Genomic DNA, 20,166 nt, shown 5'->3' with positions numbered 1-20,166 from the left:
GTTGTGCGCGCATAATTCTAGCCTATATTCAAGTAAGACCTCTCTCGCAGAAGGGTAAAGACCTCAGCCTGTCCCTAATACACACTTTTTTAAACAGCCTGCACCTGTTTAAAAAAGCAGCCATCCGCCAATCTTACAGTCTGACACAGATCCAGCAGTTCGCCCAGCTGATTTTCCACAAATAGACCCTGGTGTTCCAACTATAGCACAGTGCTCTGCTCAGCACTGCACATTTACATAACCTGGCAGGCTGGGAAGGAAGCGCCACATCGCCAAACGATGACACTGCACCACCCCACCGTACCTCACCCTGAAAACAGCAAAGACACCTGAGAATTCCCATGTGCCCCGTGGGCCTCGTGACAGAGCTGCTCTCATTCATATCCAGGGCAATGCCTTTAATCTTCATAGCAGTAACCTGTAATATCTGCTGCAGTGCACCTCTGTTGTAAGCAGGGCCGGCACAAGCTCAAATGCCGCTCTAGGCAGAGCACGATCGTGCCGCCCTCACCTCACACTCACAATAAGGTATCCTTAAGATAAATTTGTAAACAATTTGTAATTTGTAAACAAATTAATATTTTCTTTATCTATAAAATTACACTTAAATAAAAACGTGCAAACATGTTTTCAGATTTTTTTGTTTTCATTTTGAATGTGAAAAAAGTACACAATGCAACAGCTGCATATAATTTCTGTTTTATAATAGATAGTGTACAGAATAAAACTAAACATGCACACAACTTTTTAGCTCATAAGTACTAGAGGTTTCAATTTTTTCTTGACTGATACACACAAACACACATTCACGCAACTAATAGCCTACATTTCAGAAGAGTGCGCGTCAGGCTTTCACAGCAGCAAATGCTTTGATTGCGTCCTTGAGTTTAACAGTTTCAGCAAGTTTCTCAATTGCAAAGTGCTCAATTGCAATTGTTGCTCGTCCATTAAAGTCTGTCTTGTGTCATTGTACTTCGGAGATCATTTTTAATCAGTTTAAGCTTTGAGAAACTGTGTTCTCCAGAGCTCACAGTGACGGAAAGAGTGATAAGCACTCTCAATGCTACAAAAACATTTGGAAAAATTGATTCCATCCCTTTTTCACAGATGAATTTAAGCGCATCCAGTGGTTTAGATCAGCAACCAGGCGTCTGCCCAAAGCAATCAGCTCTTCACACAATTCATGCCCATCAACATCCCGCGACTCTCCATGACTCAGGGCCTTTTCCAGTCTTAAGCAATCCTGAAGAACTATTGTACAACTTGTAAGTGTGGGGGGTGAGAGAACCTCTTCCTGGATGCTGTGGGAATTTTCCATCTGTGGAGGAATGTGAATCATTTCTCACAGAGATGCTGAAGTGCAGGTCTCATTTGAATTGTCACATCCTGTTCTTTCCATTTTTGTCAAGCGTGACATATTTGCTGAGTTACATTATGTGAGTTTGTAAATGCTCCCAAACCTATATTATACAGACTGGTCTCATATGTGGTCAGGATTGGGAATGTCATTTGGACTTGTTTAGTTCAGTTCAAAAGTTTATGTCACACCCATATGGACATAAGTGGAAGTTCTGTTTATAGACAGTATGATAAAGGGATCCACTAATGCTTGTGTGTTCTTGTAAGCACTGTGTGATTTATACAGTGGGTCAAAGGTCAATTTTCCTTTGGTTATTTTTATACATGGTGGTATGGTATATTCTACAGAAGGCCAGGAGGGCCACAAATAAAATGAAATAATTACTTATTAGAAAATGTATTCAAAAATAAAAAGGAACATAAGTAATTACTTTCAATAATTAACTTAGACATATTTACAACTCTTTTAAAAAAAGTTTAATGTATTATTTTATTAACTAAAGTTTTTGTATCTTTTTATTATTTTAAATAATGTTTCAAAGCAACTTCAAATAAATAGACATTTAATTTTAAATAATTAAAACATTAAATGTATATTTAATTTTCTATTTGTAAAGTGATTAATGAATCAAATATTTTATTTGTTACAATTTATTTGTAACATTTTAAACATTAATTTAATCAGCATTTTTGAATGTTTTGTTTGTCATTTTGTTTATTTACATTTTTATTTCTGAATTAATGCACAGATAATTTGAATCCTTAATTTTAAGTGGCACAAGTACTTCATACATCTTAAGCAACCCACATTTTTGACATATCTAGCACAGTTAATCAAGCTTCAGCTTTCCTAAAGATTTTTTTTTAGCATTAAGTTCCTATGGATGAGTTTAATCCTCAGTTGACGTCCTCTCTATAATTCATATCATGTTTGGCCTTGAGGTTGCCCTCTTCTTTTAAAGTACATTATAGGCTAATAAAACATGCTATAATAAACAAACAAACAAATAAATAAATAATTAATTGCATCTTCTAATGCTTTTTTCTGGAGGATTTTTCATAAGATACGAGAGAGACAGGAAGCGGGCTGTGAGACATCAGGCCAAGACCATTTCATGTGGAGGTAATGAAACACAGCATCTAATAAGCTGGGGGACAAGTGCTGTACTTTTCCAGGTCTAATGCCTGATGGCCATGCGGGTGTGGGGCCCGGCCCACTTCATCGCTTTGTTATGAGTAAGAGAAGCGGAAAGGTGCTGCCCTGCGGACAGAAGACACAGATGTCTGATATATCCAGGGTACCCGGCCACCCTCCCCCATATCCTCTACAGCCAGAGTCTGACATCCCAAGGACGGGAGCCAGGAGCTGCGCAATCCCTGCAAGTTTCCAATAAATCAGACAGATTAATTACGGAGCCAGGCATGTGAGTGCTTCAAGTCTGCATCTAAAAAGAGGACAGCTCTATAATTGGCAGTGTGCATCAACACAGTGCAATACCTTCCATTCAAAAGCATGACTTACACTCACTGACTCACTGATAATGTACAGAAGTAATGCAAATTATGCTGCTTACATTATACAATGTATAACTAACTTTTTTGAGAATGTTATTAAACATCAGATAACTTTGAACATTTGTTCATAACTTTGAGAGAAGCATGAGAGTGCAAGTCCACATGTAACACCAGTTGAAGGCAGTGACTGACCAGAGTTTATTATTCCAGTGAGCCGTGAAAAAAAGGCTGAAATTGTATTTTTCTGATTACGTAAATTGCATTAAAAACCATGTGCAATCTGTTCCTTATTTGCAGTGTTGTTCAATCATGCGATGAAGGAAATAGAAAAGTATTTCCTCCTTCATTAAAAAGGTTACAATAGTCACATATACTAAGACACCGTTAAAATTTGTTGTGTTATTACTTTAGATGTTTAATCCTATCTCTTTTGAACAACCCTTGATTGTAACAGTGGAAACTGACGTACAAGCTCTTTTGGCCTGTGCCTGGTATATCTGATGACAGTCAGCAGTCAAGTGCTTGCAGATCATGCTACACAGGCGTGAAGTTGCACAATGAAAAAAAAAAACTAAAAAAAAAACAACTAATGCAAGTCTTCACCAGAGTGGGCAATACCACCACACAGCCACTGGGAAACGTGGCCAGCTTCTCCTTCTTCCTTCTCAACCAGCCGTAAAGATCTCAAAGAATGCAAACCACGGCTGAATCAAAGTTGCAAGGATGTGAGGTCCTGATCTGGCCCCCTTCAGACAAGCCAGGCAACCTGTCGCCCTACATTAGATCTCCTGCCATCAATCCTCCTCACGTCTCTGCCCAGGGGACAGGCATTAACCAGCTCTTCTCCAAGTCCAAAGATACTGAAAGATTAAAGCAGATTTAGGTATGGGAAGAGAGAAAAAGAAAAAAAATAGAGCAAGAAAGATACACAATACGTGTTAGAGAGGGAGAGTTCACTAGTACATCTGCGTCATGCACATGCCAAGAATTTGCTGAAGGCTTCTGCAAATATTTGCTGCTTGAGTTGGGAAATGGTCACACCTGGGTAGAAGCAACAAAGGGCAGGTCAAATAACACAGGTGTTGTACTCCTACAGAGTCCAGAGAATGCATCAAGAAGACAAACAAAACATCAGCCAGAAGCATGTGGTCTTTTGTTCAAAGACTTTCACTTTAAGCTCACCTGGAATAAATCTTTCCAAAAACAAGAGGTATCCAATCCATTTAATTAATGTGGAACATGGTGTATAGATGTGGCCTTTCTTACATCACCCAATGACGGGTCAATATTAGAGTTGGGGTACTCGAACTTGGACTCGGACTCGAGTCCGGACTCGAGTCCAATTTTGAATGAACTCGGACTTGTCACGCACTCGGGTGAATTTGTACTCGGACTTGACATGGACTTGAACATTTTGGACTCGGAAAATATTCCGAGTACAGTCGAGTCCACGTCATGTGTAACAATAAAACCAGCATAAAATTGAAATGATAAATTAATGAATGTCTCCCCTTCTGTCATTTTACTGCACCACACCGGCAGGCAGAAGTCTCCTGCTTGCAGACGAAACACACGCACCACTCACTGGATATCAGTGTGGATTAGTGATGGGAAGTTCGATTCTTTTCCGCGAACCGGTTCTTTCGGACGGTTTGATTCAATAAACCGGTTGAAAAAAAAACAGTTCACCGGATACATAATCCATTGCGATGTATTTGTTATTAAATGAACTTACGTTTCGTCAGATTGCCCTTCATTCAAGCCCTCGGTTTACCCGCACTCATTACATTAGCACAAAATCAGTTCAGAATCAATCACCAAAAGAATCAGTTCGGTTCAGACGCGCTGTGAGTCATTCGGCTTCATGCTGAATCACGCATGCGCAGTTTCATCAGCTCCTCGGTTCTCGAATCGGACGCGTCCGAAAGAAACGGTTTTCGGTTCAGTTTATTGATGATCTGAAAACTGATACAACCGGTTCTTGACTCGAGAACGAGAATCGCTCAAAACCCGGGTAGGAAAATCTGACAGGGTAGGATAAAATGTCAGGACACCGGCACATGCTGCAGTTCAGTATCATCAGCTGCTCTACTCGTGTTCTGTTTACTACAAACTCACAGTTTGTGAATCTGTCATCATTAACTATAAATACAGTACAGATATTTCATAAATCATCCCTTATTCATATTAAACATGGAGTCTTTAGAGTCTTAATTATTGTCCAACTTCCCTGAAAACCCCTTTGGCCCATACATAATCTACAATATACAGATTAGAAACATGAAGCCCCTATCTTAAAAAAAAAAAAAAAAACATATATATATATATATATATATATATATATATATATATATATATATACATATTTTTTTTTATAGTTTATCACACTTTCCGATGTTTAACAAAATACTTGAAAAATTACACGCATGCGCAGTATCATCAGTTCATCGGTTCTCAAATCGGACGCCTCCGAAAGAAACGGTTTTCGGTTCAGTTTACTGGTGACAGCAGCAGAAATCAACGGATGTTGCACAGCTCAGCATTGCAGGATTTGCAAGACCAGAACTGACCAAACAAGCAATGCAACTTTATGATGCAAGTTCTCCAAGACAACAAGAAATTCATAATGTCATCATTAAGGATCTCCTCATTGGCTGCACATTACCTCTGTCAAATGTGGGGGAGAGGCATTAAATAACTGAAATGTCATCTTTAACTGGAGGACAGTATAGTGTGATACAATAATAAAATAGGTTCATTTGTATTTCCATGCACTTGTAATACAATAAAACCTTTGAAAACTTTTTTGATAGGAAATTAGTTCTGTTGACATAAAATAAAAATGTTCAATGGCAATGACTAGATGTAACAGTGGTATTTTTTTATTACATTTTTATATTGCCATTGGTTTAATGGGTTGAAAGGTTAAAATATTAATATAATGTAAAAATGTACAATTCCAATTCATAATCTTTTTTAAATTAATTACTTTCTGGACTCGGGCGGACTCGACTCGGACTCGGCCTTTAAGAACTCGGACTTGAGTCCAACTCGGCCCCTTTTGGACTCGGACTCGGACTTGAACTCGATGTTTGTGGACTTGGTCTTGACTCGTACTCGACAAAGGTGGACTCGGACCCAACTCTAGTCAATATTGATGACCTACTAATGACGTGCATCCCTACAGCGCTGTAATGCATTCACTGTACTGCTGTTGGAGAACTGTGCTGAACTTTTAACACGATCTGTGAAACCCCATTCTTTTATGCACACCAGGACAAATGCATTGTATGAATTTCGAAGCGGAATTATTTAGGCTACCTGTGTCATGTTTCAGCTTAAAAATAGGTTCTAAATATAAACTTGCTTTCCGAGCCAAAACAAGTGAGCTCTGCGTCAGGGTAACTGTCACTCATGCCTTTACTGCCGTTTCCCATACTGCCATCTGCTGCTGGAACACACTTGTGAAGCATTGTGCACGAGTACGCATGGAACATCAAGATCTTCACACGTTACCAACGGGGGGAAAAAAAAGTTGTCATAGGATAAGCCTGTATAGGATTATAATGCATGTGAATTGTGGATAAAACTGCAAACATCACTGGAAAAATAATGTCATTTAAAAAAATATCATATTCACTTATAACTTTAAGATCATTTCATCTGATTTGTTGATTCCCTCTAAAATACTGCTCGTTAATTTACTGACATATTCGTTGTTGTTAACTAAAACAATAATAAAAAAATTCATTCATTGAAATAAATCAGAAATAAAATAATGTAAAAATAAAACTTAATCTTAATTTAGATTAAATAAATGTAAAACTAAATAGAAATATTAAAAACATATATAAATGACAAAACAATTAGCCTACTAAAATTACTAAATTTAAACTATAATTACAATGAAAACTGAAAATAATATAAATAAAATAATATAAAAGTATATAAATAATATTAAAATAACATTGCGACACACACTATATGGCCAGAAGTGTTTAGAAAATCCACTAACTAACAGGTCTCGGCTTCACACATTACTAACAAGTGTATAAAATCAAGTGTACAGCTATACAATATTTTTAGATTGTAATAAATCATAGAACCAAACACTTTTTTAGTACAAAAATGTTTTACCTTTAAATTGTCAATGGGGCAGGACCCACAAAATTATATAGGCTAACATAATAATGCCCCTATGCAAAACGAACGGCCATAAACAGTCAGGTATGGATATTATTTTTAATTTCTGTTACAAAATGTAGATAGGACTGTAAAAAGTCCAGTTGTAATAGTTTTAAGAACTTACCAATGAACACCCATATTGGGGGACAGTTAATCGAAATAAATAGTGGTTACTGACCTGTTTTCAACTATTTCTCACTAGATGGCACCATAAGGCACTTCTGGGAAGATGGCTGAATGTATCAATGCGTGAGTAATTGTCGAGAGCAGCAACATACAGACATTTACTTCAGTAAACATTCTTGCTGGATCTATAATAAAAGTTGTAGTTGACCTCGGATTGTGGAGTCAATGGTAAACAAGGTAAGCAATCAAGTCATATTAGGCGCTAATGTTATTACCTTAACGATTATTAAAACTGATTAAGGCATAGATAATCTCAAGGGAAATAAAAATATACTACTACTGTTAAAAGGTTTTGGTTCAGCAAGTAAAATAAATATTACACTTATTCAGCAGTGACAGTAAATACATTTATGATTTCTATTTCAAATAACTAGTCTTCTTTGAGCTTCCTATTCATCAAACAATCCTGGGACAAATGTATCATGGTTTCAAAAGAAGCATGAAACACCATAACTATTTTCAACAATGATAATAACAGGAAATGTTGAGAACCAAATCAGCACATTAGAATGATTAATGAAGACTTGTGTAACACTTAAACGACTGGAATAATGACTGCTGAAAATTCAGCCATCACATGAATATGGTAATATTTCACATTATAGTTTTTACTGTATTTTGCAGAATAGATGCAGATAAATGCAGTCTGGGTGAGTATTAAAAAAAAATCTTTCCAACCCCAAACATTTGAACGGTTCTGTAGATGCCCATAGAGTCATAGTGCTATCAAACATTCATTACAGAACATATGTGAAGACTGTACCAGGATGATACTGACCGGAATGTTGACATGATTTGGTACATAGGTTTATTATGAGCAAAGCCAGAAGAAGAGACCATTTCGAACTGCCTATAGCTTGCCGTAGTGCAGCCTGTCAGTGTGAGCGTCAGAGCTGGAGTCTGCAGAGACTTTCTCTTCTAATCATTCCTCCTCTCTCTGAGCTCAGGCTTCAGGCTGAAGCTATATTTGGGTCTACCCAGTAAAACTGTGATCATGCATCCAATGAACTGTGTAATCAGATAGCATAGCTTTGTCACTACAGTCAATGCACATGCTAAGAAATGCTTCAGTTTTGTTCTCACTTTTATAAGTCTGCCCTCAGGAACAGTTGTGGGAGTAAATGAATCCCCATTTCAGTTTCATGCAGTCCATTGCATAACCTATAATTCTGACGCCCTGTTTACTAACAAAACCTGACTCGCATACATGAATGTGTTCAGCTGAAACCCTTTAATTAAAGCTAATTTAACACACAAACAATGCGCTTTGACACCAGAAAGACATCGCACATTTTTGAGATGGAGATAGAAAGGGCAGAAAAGAAAAAAATAAATCAGGGTTGGAGCTCCACCCATGACAATGGGAGACAAGCTTTCCTTGAAACCTCAGAACGACATCATGTGAAACCCCAGCAGTGCTGACTGACCCTTTACTCTGAATCCACAGACTACTCCTCTTGTGGCAGAGACAAGTCTAAATAAACTAGCAATCTCTGAAAAAAAAAAAAACAGTAATGCACAGTGAAAATGACAGAATGTCACTTTTCATTATTATATGCAGAGAATGTATTTAAGCAGATGGGGCAAAACGTACCAAAAGGAGAGGCCACTATGTAGCCACTAGCGGTTTGAATATTCTCATAATTTTGGAATGAAGTATACTAAAACATTCATGAGGTGCAGTACAAGCATTTGGACCAATCTCTGAGAAAGACAAACTAAACTTTACATCTAATGTATATACTGTCATTCAATGAGACAGAAAAAAATACATAAATTATATATTTTCTTTATATTAATCAGTATTTTTAATCATAAAAAAAATCTAAACTTGTTTTCAGAAAATAGATCTTGAATTATGTTTTTTCTTTTCTTTTACTTTAATTGTCTTTATTAGTTTTCCACCTTCAAACTGTTGTTTTAACTACAAATTTTACAAAAATAAAAATTCCAGTGGACTAGGAAATGTATTTCAGGTTATCTAATCACAGCTTTCATTTTCTTACTAAACTAGCAAACTGTTATTGTCTTGTTTTAACCATAGCTTAAAAATAAATAAATCTAGTGAGCCAAAAATTAAAAAAATATTAAAATTTAGTGAGCCAAAAACTGCCAGTCTGGTAAGAAATTTGACATATCCAACTCTTATCTAAAACCAAAAAATACATTATTTTAAGGATTTTTTAACCCAAAATACTGATTTCTTTGCCACAGATATGAAATTTTGAAACCGTGATTGAGTAACTTAACCTTTCTAATGTTCTACAGCTTTTGGTTTAGTTTTTTACCGTATTTTCCAGACTCTAAGTTGTACTTTTTACATAGTTTGGCTGGTCCTGCGACTTATAGTCAGGTGCGGCTTATTTATCAAAATTAATTTGACATGAACCAAGAGAAAACATTACCATCTACAGCCGCCAGAGGGCGCTATGTGCTGCTCAGTGCTCCTGTAGTCCTGTTGTCTACACTGAAGACATATAGCGCCCTCTCGCGGCTGTAGACGGTAATGTTTTCTCTTGGTTCTTGGTTCTAAATAAATGCGACTTATATATGTTTTTTTCCTCATCATGAAATATTTTTGGACTGATGCGACTTATACTCAGGTGCGACTTGTAGTCCGAAAAATACGGTAGATAAAAATCTAGCGTTTTAACATCCTTAAAGACAGGCACTGTCCGTCTGTTGACCATGGTAGTCCAAATTTTAAATAGTCCTGAATGTAAACAGATATTTTGACTCTGCTGCTGTTTTCGACAATGCTTTCTAATTTCCCCTTTTCTGGCAGTGTTCTTTGCTACTTCAGTCTCTCCATAATCCCAAAGAAAGTGGGGACCCTGTGAGCACAGCATCATCTGGTGTAGGACCGCTGCCAGTTGTAAATGGTGTGAATGTTATGTGTGCAGACGGGCAGTCTTTTGCATGTGCTGACGCTGCGATGGCGGAAAGTCTTGCCAGCCCCACTCAGACCCCTCCGTCGGGCCGCCAGTTTGGCACGCTCCTCAGCGGCAAAGAAATCAGTGGTGGCCCGAAAGAACTCCAGCACGGCCTGATGGCTCCAGACTGTCGGACCCTCGTCTGATGTGGAGAAGCCGCAGTGGCCTCCGTGGGCAGTCAAAAGCAGGAAGAAATGTGGGTTGCTCTCAAAAAGCTCTAACGGAAGCGTGACCTGAGGGTCCCCACGGATGGGGTCGTCCTGGCTGCACACACACAGCACAGGAATGGCCACTTCATCTATGTCCCTCAGTGGGTCGTTACGTTCCCAGTATGCCTCCCAGCTACCTGCTCCCTCCGTCGTCGTCCCTTTTAAACCTGAATGACAGAAAAGTGCCTCCTCCATTGCCTTCAAAGAGCAGCTGGAGAATAAGTTGTCTGTGTGGACAAGCTCCCCGAGGACCGTTCTATACCTGCAGATGGGATTTAACACAATATCAAGTATAATCATTATAGAGAAGAGCAGCATCAGTCAGCGTGATTTATCATCACTGATTTAAGTTACAACTAAGCAGGCAAACTGTTCAGACCGATCGCAGAAATCAATAGCACTGGATACACATCACTAGTTGCTATGGCAACAGTATTTTATTTTAATTTAATCACAGAAACACCTGATTGTGACCAATCCCTATGAAAATGACAAACACAGCTAAGTCTAATCTATATAAATGACACTCAAATGCAAAAAAAAAAAAAAAAAAAAAAAACTAACAATAAACTGCCAAAAGATATTAAGGCTACATTTACACATTTACTTAAGTTTTACACTGCATAACTTTTGCTATGGTTATGCCTGTCGTTTGCACTATACCGGCATTAGGGTGGAGAGAATTATGGAGTGAAGAATGAAGAACTTCAAAAATAAAACTAGAGATTAAAGGCCCCAATGTACTTCAATCAAAATTGAAGAAACAAGCTGTTGTTATGGTTATTTCGAACAAAATCAGGTCAAAATGGAGTTCGCTTGGGAGTTTTTAATTCTAAATCGCTTGCAAACTTTGAACTTTTCCTAAATAAGCTTTTAACATTTATCTCAACAAAACCGAAACGTTTCATCATCCATATGTTGACAGTTAAAGCGAATTTCTAAAGAGTCCTGAACATAAACTCAGGTATTTTGAGGAAAGTGAGAAAAACAGAATCCTCCCTTTAACCCTACCTGCTAATGCAGATTTTTTGGTAAAGCAGTAGAGCCCAGTGGAACAGCCAGGTCGGGCCACTCTCAAACCAGCTCTGGAAGCGGAAAACTGGAGACAGGCAGGCCGCAGCAGTCACGTAGCTGGAGGAGCCGCACTCCCCCAAATAGGACAGCAAGAGTCCTGAACCAGTGCTCTCACTCACGGCATAGATCTGGCCTGCTGGCTGTCGGTACCGAATGTAGCGCACCGCTTCCCTTAGGTCAGTCGGGTCACCGAACTGCTGCAGCTTCACAGTACAGAGCGGCGTCCCGTTTTGACTCCGGCGGTTGAAGATCACGGGGAGGTAGCCGTGACTCAGAGCTGCCTCACAGAGCTGAGGAGAAAAAACAAAAACCGTCACACGCCAGACACAGCACACAGGGGTCATACTTGTGCATATAAACAGAGATGTTTTGCTTGAATCTTATCCACACCTGTAATAAGCAGTCTTGGGTTAATGTAAAAATAAACATTCTAACATTCAGTTCATTTTGAAGCAGGATGCAGCCACACAATTCTGTTAGATATATATACGCATACATAAACCTATATTTTGCTACCATAATGTGGTCAGAAGTTTTCTTTGTCGCTGAATTGTGTTAACATCAGGGTTGTGTTACATTCTGTTCCTTGATGGAAGGACCAGCAACAGCACTGCCAAATTCCACAAGCCTGAAGAATCCTTATAAATAATCAATCCAACAGAGTACAAAATATCACAATTTCCTATAACCTTGTGAGATCAAGGAAAATATAAAAGGATTTTGAATAAAATTCTATGCCTTAAAAATGTTTGATATTTATTAATTAAATTCTTAAGTAAATCTAGGCATCACGATGTACAGTTATGAAAAATGCATATTCTTTCTAAGATTTCATGTAGAAACAGGATCTGCGTCTCACCACAGTATTTTCAAATCCCTTACTTACGTCAATGACCTCAGCAGCCAGGAAATACACTAGCTCTTACTGCAGTACAGTGTTGCTTTGCGATGTGCAAATTTGGTGCAGCCTCTTGCCTAGCATGCAGTGAACACCTTGTAAATAACATTCATCTGAAACACAAGGAAACTGAAGTGGACTGCAGTAGTGCTCAACCCCAAACAAAACCTTAAAATGTGTCTATTTGAACACACATGCAGACTTACATTTTACGGCCTTGAAACAGACCCTGCAAAACCTATAAAACTGAAGGGAACCATATGCATTACTTCATTGTTCTAGATAAAAATAAAAAAAGTTTTAGTCAGTCTAATCATGGCCCTATGTCAAGAACAGTTTTTCCACAAAAAAGAAAAAAAAGAAAAAGCAAAACATGGTTGAGCGAAATTCTCACTACTTGGCGTATGACTTACAACAATAAGTATAACTCCACCCCATATAACCCCATTTATCCTAGACGGTATATGTGGACAATAAAACGGTTACACATGTGAGCCAGTCTCATTTTAATAGAGGCATCACATAACCTGGACCAGACTGAAAAACACCTTTTGTGTTTGTATATGTTCTATGTGCACATGTACTGTTAGCCACAGACTTTATTTTGACTCCTTAAATCAAAAGCTGTTCATTTTGAACATCATCTGGATGGGCCTACAACTTGACATCACAACAGAAAAGCTCTACATGGGTTTTTAGGAAACTGCTGTAGATATTTTGCTAGTGATTTAAATGAAATTACACCAAAAGGTTCTTCAGCCTGACAATACACTGTAATAGAGAAAATATCAAATAAATGTTTCAGCCAAATTTGAATCATGAATTTGTGAAGCAGTATAAAACGCTGAAATGCCAAAGGTTATAACCGGTCCTTTTGATCTTTTGAATATTGGTCCAAGAGAATTCTTTTTTAAACATAAAATCAACATCCATCTATTCATCTATATATGTATTCATCTATCATGTGTAAATAGACCAAAGGTAAAATATAACAACTGGTTCTTTTGATCTTCTGTATTTAGGTCAAAGAGAACACGTGTGTAAGGATGAATGGCCAGATGGATGACATAGACAAAATTACATAAATAAAATTACATTATTTTAATAACTAAAACTGCTTTTGTGTGTTGAAAAGGTTACAAAGCCTGTTTTCAAAATAGCCTAACTGATATGGTATTTACACCACACTCTATACGCCTAAAAATGGGGAAATTTGTTTTCGAAAAGACAATTACCTTTAGCACATTCCTCGTGATTTTTCCAAAAGAGTTGGGAATGATGAGCAGAACTGGGCTTGTGGAATTACTGGAGGTCCTGCGCCTCTTGTGATGTGCTGCACCAACGACAGCCCAATCCAACGCCACGAGTCCATCATCACTCAACTGCAAATGATCTCGGATGAAATGCACCGGACAGTCAAACGGCCACAAAGCGCCGAAAACAGTCTGCAAAGACGAACTCATTCGCCAGTTCCATTTTGGTATCGATAGAGACTTGCAAAAACTCATGCAATGTTTGAGAAGGTAGTTTGCCAGTGCAGATGGTTTGCATATCAAGTCGAGCGCGTCTGATTCACCTTGTCCCTCAGGTTTCGAGTCGCATCTCTCCGAGGATCTTCTGCTCTCGCGCCGTGGAAGAAGCAGCGTGGAGTGACTCGCTCCAAAACACTTCACCACTGGCCAGAGTATGGCCATTAAAACCATAAAGCAAGCAACAGCAATCCATTCCAGCATTTGAACGGCTGCAGTTGAGAAACCTGCAAAAAAAGGAAAAGCCTCCAAAAGCTTCCGATGTTGGTTTAAAAGCCCTAACAAATGATATAAGCGAGTCGGTTTGGTGTTAATTGATAGCACACTGCACAGGTAGCAGCCTTAAAACGAATGCACCCTCTGGTAGCGACTAAATAAACTTCAAAGTTTTGAGGCTGGATGGTTTTAATCCTCATATCCATTAATTCGTCGCTGTACTCCAGCATGGCACGTTTTCCCATAATCAAAATTTAGATCAGAATTGCTGCCATAGTTCAAAATGAAGCGCCCGTCGCTGCCTCTCGCTGTGCTCCATCAGATTATGCAATCGATTCTCTTTTCGAAATCAACTCTTCACCTGCATCCGCTTGTCAGACTCATGCAGTCTTGTGGCATTTTTTGTGCTCAATTCAGTGGTCTGCCACAGAGCAGCTTTTGTAATGAATGACTGTCAGATAGTTTTCTGTGTGGAGTCGCATCACGCACACTGGCTCGAGCCCGTGAAGGAACGCCCTCTCCAGAAGATAATATTCATCTGCAATACTTTTAGGCTGATGCTGTAATAAATCGGACTTGTCCCTCTTGTGATCGTGTTTCCTAACAGCTGTTGTCGATTAGCCTATATGCTTAGATTACTTGTATTTAAAGCAAAGAAAGATTTATGTGACCCTCTAATGCGTTTAAACGTCCCTCTTTAAAAAAAAAATAATAAATGCATTATGGCTGAATGAGTGGGGGTTTGTAATGCAATAAACAATGTCTATATACACTCTAAAAAATGCTGGGTTGTTTCCACTTTGGGTCAAAGATGGACTAACCCAGCTGTTGGGTTCAATTTTTTTAATTTAAACTCCAGTTTGGTGTGTTGCCACTTGAGCTATTGTTCTCAGTCTATTCTTATTGCCTTCAGAATAAAGACTGAAATGTCCTATAAATGCCAGCTATGTTTTTATAGAGCTGAAAACCAAGCATCAGGATTAGGCACCATGTGACATTAAATTTTGTTTGTTTGACATTAAGGCTAAAACTGATTTTCTACACGCAACAAAATCTGTTTCCTTTCACATTTAACCTGGTCCCTCCAGCATGATTGCTGCTTTCATGTGGATTTTCAGAGGAAATATGGATTGGGGATTACATTTATGGTGTGTGGTATTGCTACAAGATGGAGAGATTGTGTAAAGGTGTTGGATTATTGCTGTCTAACAACCCCTTCATTTATTTAATCCTTTGGTGCTCCTTATTTAGGGGTTACACTTAAATTCTTCACGTTTAAAAGTTACTAGATACCCTAAGTGTAACTCAATGTAAATAAATAAACAAAATTTTTAGTTCAGTAATATTTTTTATTTATTTATTATTTTTCCCCCAATTCATGCACTATTTAAGGGACAGTGCACCAAGTCCTGGAGAAAACACTTCCCTTTATTTTGTTTTTGCAGTGAAAGACTGTGCATCTAATTAAATTCTACTACTTTGGCATAAATTCACTTTTCACTTGGTAATATGACTAATACAGATACAATATTTAACCCAGTGTTTGCTCCATTTGTGAAAAATGTGCATTTCCAGTTTTGCTAATTGTATATATATTTGAAAATGCAACCTAATTGTAATACATTTTGCTGAAATGGATCATATTTGAAAATCATGTTTTACCATGATTTTTTCTAAAAGATTATGTATGGGTAATCAAGTAAACCTTGCTTCAGTCCAGTAAGTGTGTATCTTGAAATATATCTAACCATATAAATGTTATTGTTATGTTTATTCATAAAAATCTGTAAACATTTCACAGCAAAATGATATGTATCCCACAACTTGAACAGGTACTTTTAGCCTTTAACATGCTGCAAAAGTATCAATCAGATGACGAAAGGCTTGAATCATGTTGACAATTTAGAGATCTTAGAAATGTATTAAATGATACAGCATACTTTATATGAGGCCAAATGTATGTATATTTTTTTTATACCTTTATGTACCTTTTGTATGATAAACAATTTTGTTACTATTTATATCCAACTTGAATACTGGGGCCAGACCTCTGGTATAGTCCTCTTGGTAATCTAGCAGGATATACAAAAACATTGTGTTTTGGAATGCAGCTATATTATACATGTTTTCCGCTAATGTCACACCCACACGGGATTCAATGACAATGAAAGTATTCTTTTGTTATGCAGGAAATGTCTCAGAATAATCTTTGAAAAAGAAAAGACTACCTCTGATTGCCTTGGGTGGACAGTGAGGAAACAAAGGATCCAAATGACAAATGAGGGAAAGGTTTTTCAATAGCCATGACCTTCAGGGCACAAATCCAACTGTCTGATCACTTTGTAGAGACTGTATCACATTCTCCTTTGTGCCCTGGCCCTCTTTTATGATTCAGATCTTTGTTGTATGTGATTTCGATAACACACCTGCATTCACTGGGCCATATAAATATGATGAAAGCCTGATGTTTTTCCTCTGCTGCTGCCCACTGATGCTGATTTCAACTGAAATACTAAAATTGAATCTAAGCCTACATAATGGCTTGAATTATAGAGCAATACCACCGTATACATTATGAATGTGATATCTCCTGCACAGGCAGCTGATCGTTCAGCGCAGTCATCCAGATTTAATTCACAGTGAGTTGAACCTGAACTGAAAACAACATTCAATCTTTCCTATTTAAACTAAAATGAAATTAAAATATGTACCGAGTCAACAGAAATGTCTGCTTTACGGCTGAGCGCTTTGACAAAATGAAAGTGTGCTCACAGAGGGAAAGAGTTTCAGTTTGCATTTAACCAAGCAGCTCCACTATAATTGTATATGTATTTCTGAATTAAAATGAATTGAAATTTGTAATAAAATTAAATAAAATTAAATTTAGACAATCCAGATAATAAATGAAAGAATAATAAAATAAAAATATACAAATAAATAATGGATAAAAATCATGTAAAATCTTTAATAATCGATACATTTTAAATAGATAACAATATTTCTAATAATAATAACAGATACATTAAAAGATAAATGATTAATATAATAAATAATAAAATAGAAAACAGGATTAATCTTCACCGTGATAACCCAAACCTACTGACATTACTAGTAAACAGCACATGCACATAACATAAATCATGTAATTGCCAGGAAAAGTGTCTAAGCTCCATCATTACAGTAAACAATGAGTTATCTCCATTCCTCCTCTCATATATCACACAGCCAGCATGCCACAACTGTTTATACATGTTGTGAAAAGCTGAAGAAGCTCATATATTAGCAGAAAAGATAGGTTATATATCTCTGTCGCTTTGGTCTGGTCGTTCCCGCTCTGAACCCCACTGATAATAGTCACTGTGACGTCAACCATCAGACGCACACGCATGCTTTAGAGGGATGTAAACAAACATCTCATATGATAAGCACAATAATCCTTTCTGACCCACCACTCCATGCCTTGTTCTGAGTGAAGGTTACAGAATTCTGCCAGCTCTCATCAAACTGTCTGTGAGAGCAAAGCTCTGGTTATGGCCCTCTCTGCTGCCATGGGGTTGCAGACACATTGCAATGGTAAACAGCTCTGGGTGAAGGTAAATTTGAGTATCTCACTGTGGTGTACGAGATATTTCCCTGGTCTTCTTCATGACATGGACTTCCTCTTTATGAGGAATCTATTGAGACCAGGCAAATTCAAAAATATGCAATATTATTAATTCCTATGTGCAGTGGAATTAAGTGACTTTAAACCATTGAAGTGCAAGAAGATGTGAAAGAGAACTCAGTTCCAATTCAGTACCTGTGCACTGTTTTCGGTGATGTGCACACATCAAATACACATGTACAATGTCTCTAATATAGTGCGTGAATACTAAATTTAATTCACTTTCCTGTCTTCTTGTGCTTGAGGGGAAAATACACACAAAATTATGTCAAAATATCCTCAATACATCTTGTTTTGTCTTAGGTGAAAGTAAACAGTTGAGAAAGAAAATACACGTGTAACTGTATGATTGATTTGTGCATTCAGTGTTAAAGGGGCAGAAGCCTAATAAACTGCCATCTGTCATTAATGTTAACCAAAGAACAAAAGAAAAAGGAAAAATGCTGACCTTGACTAAATAACTTTTGTTACTTTAATGAGGATTAATCCATATTTGAAAACATATGCAGTGTTACTTGACATTTTATTTCAATTTCTGTATCTGAAAATTGTTCAGTTGCATTTATTCGAGTTATTGTTAGATCGTTTATTTATTCTTATTTCTATTACTGATTTTTCACCAAATTTTTAAAATCTACATTAGTCTAGTTGTTTTTGCGGGGGTATTTTTCTTAAAACCACAGCCAAAAGTTTTTGTAAGTGTTGTTTAGGCTACTGATTTTTTTCATGGTATTTAGCTGCTAAAGAATGTTTTGCAAAAAGACAGAATAAATATATTTGATATGTCAGTGTTTGATGGTTTTTAATGCCTTATTGGAATCAAAACTGGGAATCATTAAGAATAAAAAATGATAAATCTGAATAGACCGTAGATTTGTGAGGTTTGAATGGAGTTACTTTTCAGGCCATAGTTTCTGTATTCCTCCAGCTGCACTTTAGTTATAGATGTGCATAGAATCTAATGACCATGAGCTTCCTGTAGATCCTGCCTGAGCTTCAATAAACAGACATTAAAGAAATCCAGGTTATACTTTAAGATGGAGATTAAATGGAGATTTTATTGCGCAAACAGCATGAGGTTTTGAAGTATTAAATAAAATCCTATTGAAGGTGATGCTCTGGATCTTGCTGAAGCTGTCTTACCTCTAGCAATGTTAGCTGAGCGCTGCAGGCAGCTGCGGTTCAGATCTCCATGGTGACCCAAGACATTAAGTGGCAACAAAAGTAGATCGGATGGTTTCACATGCTGGCATTCATGGGGGATTTAAACAGTCACAAAATGTCAGCTGTCATGGAGTCTGATATCATGATTACATTCAAGCTGAGTAAAACTACAGAGGTACTTATGTTGAGTGTACTTAACTAGAAAAGTCAAGACTATACTTTTTGATGTTATTTTCTGTCAGCTGCAAGGCCACATTTATTGCAAGCAATCAAGAGATTAAATCCTCAATGTGTTTTTATGGAAAATTTATGGAAAGAAAAAAAAAAAGTGGTAATAAAAAGGTTGAAAAGTGAATGAATGCGGTAAAAATATCTAATGAATAATTTGTGTTTTGAATAATTGTTATTAAATAGAAATATTCAATGTTATTTAATGTACATTTAATTATTTCATTTAATAATTATTAATACAAATCTAAATAATTCATTTGCACTTGTTACTGTAGTAATTTACTTTCAATATGAATTTGTAATATAAGATCAAATAAAATAATCCTGATAAAATATATATTTTGAAAGTCAAAATACTTTATTAGTGTCAACCACTGTTGATTGGCAAAAGTTATTTCTTTAGTCTGTCATGCATGAAAATAATAAGATATGTTTTTCGGGGACATTTGAAAACGTGTTATGAAGATATGGGAGCATTCAAGCCTCATGGCACACTCTTTCTGGTTCTCTCTCTCTCTCTCTCTCTCATTCGTAGTCTCTGTTCATGAAGAGAAGATTAATACACACCAGAGTGATGAATGCGTCTGATGAGCCATGGAGCAACAAGCCACAGATCGGGTCTCATTAGACATCCCCACGGGGAAATGACTTCAACCACACGGCTGCAGCTGTTTATGTGGAAGAGGAGAAAGCACAGAAACATAACAAACCTCCATCACAGAAAGAAACCTAGTTTGTTTTTTTGTTGCTAAATTTCATCTTTCAAAAAAAATAGCTCAACAAAACTGTAAAGATGTGTGCATCCGTTCTTCCTGTGAGTGATCTTTGTGTACTGTGAATGTGTGGTAAACAGAACACTGTGGGCAAGTACAGAGTGAATGAATGAATGGGCTGAAAAGGTTACGGTTTGTTGTGCGATTCTGGCCAAGTGATCCAAAAGATAAAAAAGGAGGGACAGAGACAAAAAGGTCACTTTTAATTTCCACTGACGTGTGTGTGTGTG

General features: G+C 37.3%; 1 protein-coding gene and 1 long non-coding RNA gene across 3 annotated transcripts; one reads left to right on the top strand and one right to left on the bottom strand.

Moving 5' to 3' along the window:
* Positions 1-6,852: 6,852 nt before the first annotated feature.
* On the top strand, positions 6,853-19,971 carry LOC128029406 (uncharacterized). Of its 2 annotated transcripts, XR_008187375.1 has the most exons (3): positions 6,853-7,422; positions 7,870-7,895; positions 19,699-19,971. It is a non-coding gene; the product is annotated as an uncharacterized LOC128029406 (long non-coding RNA). The 2 variants fall into 2 exon arrangements; XR_008187374.1 differs by lacking the exons at positions 6,853-7,422; positions 7,870-7,895 and adding an exon at positions 17,056-17,697.
* LOC128029405 (protein ABHD15) lies at positions 7,536-14,650 on the bottom strand. The gene is made up of 3 exons (XM_052617184.1): positions 13,595-14,650; positions 11,399-11,751; positions 7,536-10,649 (listed from the first exon to the last, which is right to left on the bottom strand). Exons 1-3 carry the CDS (start codon positions 14,090-14,092, stop codon positions 10,094-10,096), a joined length of 1,407 nt encoding a protein of 468 aa, XP_052473144.1. The 5' UTR covers positions 14,093-14,650; the 3' UTR covers positions 7,536-10,093.
* Positions 19,972-20,166: the final 195 nt, after the last annotated feature.

Source organism: Carassius gibelio, chromosome A15, assembly GCF_023724105.1.
Source record: "Carassius gibelio isolate Cgi1373 ecotype wild population from Czech Republic chromosome A15, carGib1.2-hapl.c, whole genome shotgun sequence".
NCBI lineage: Eukaryota > Metazoa > Chordata > Actinopteri > Cypriniformes > Cyprinidae > Carassius > Carassius gibelio.
Note: the sequence above shows the minus strand (reverse complement) of the source record. Positions and strands in the feature narration are given on the sequence as shown.

What these genes read in the sequence shown, in the direction of transcription:
- LOC128029405 (XM_052617184.1), bottom strand. Translation starts at nt 14,092, where the DNA reads ATGCTGGAATGGATTGCTGTTGCTTGCTTTATGGTTTTAATGGCCATA. An exon ending in TCACGAGGAATGTGCTAAAG is followed by an intron (nt 11,752 to 13,594) that starts GTAATTGTCTTT and finishes TTTTCTCCTCAG; the next exon opens with CTCTGTGAGGCAGCTCTGAG. An exon ending in CAAAAAATCTGCATTAGCAG is followed by an intron (nt 10,650 to 11,398) that starts GTAGGGTTAAAG and finishes TCCCATCTGCAG; the next exon opens with GTATAGAACGGTCCTCGGGG.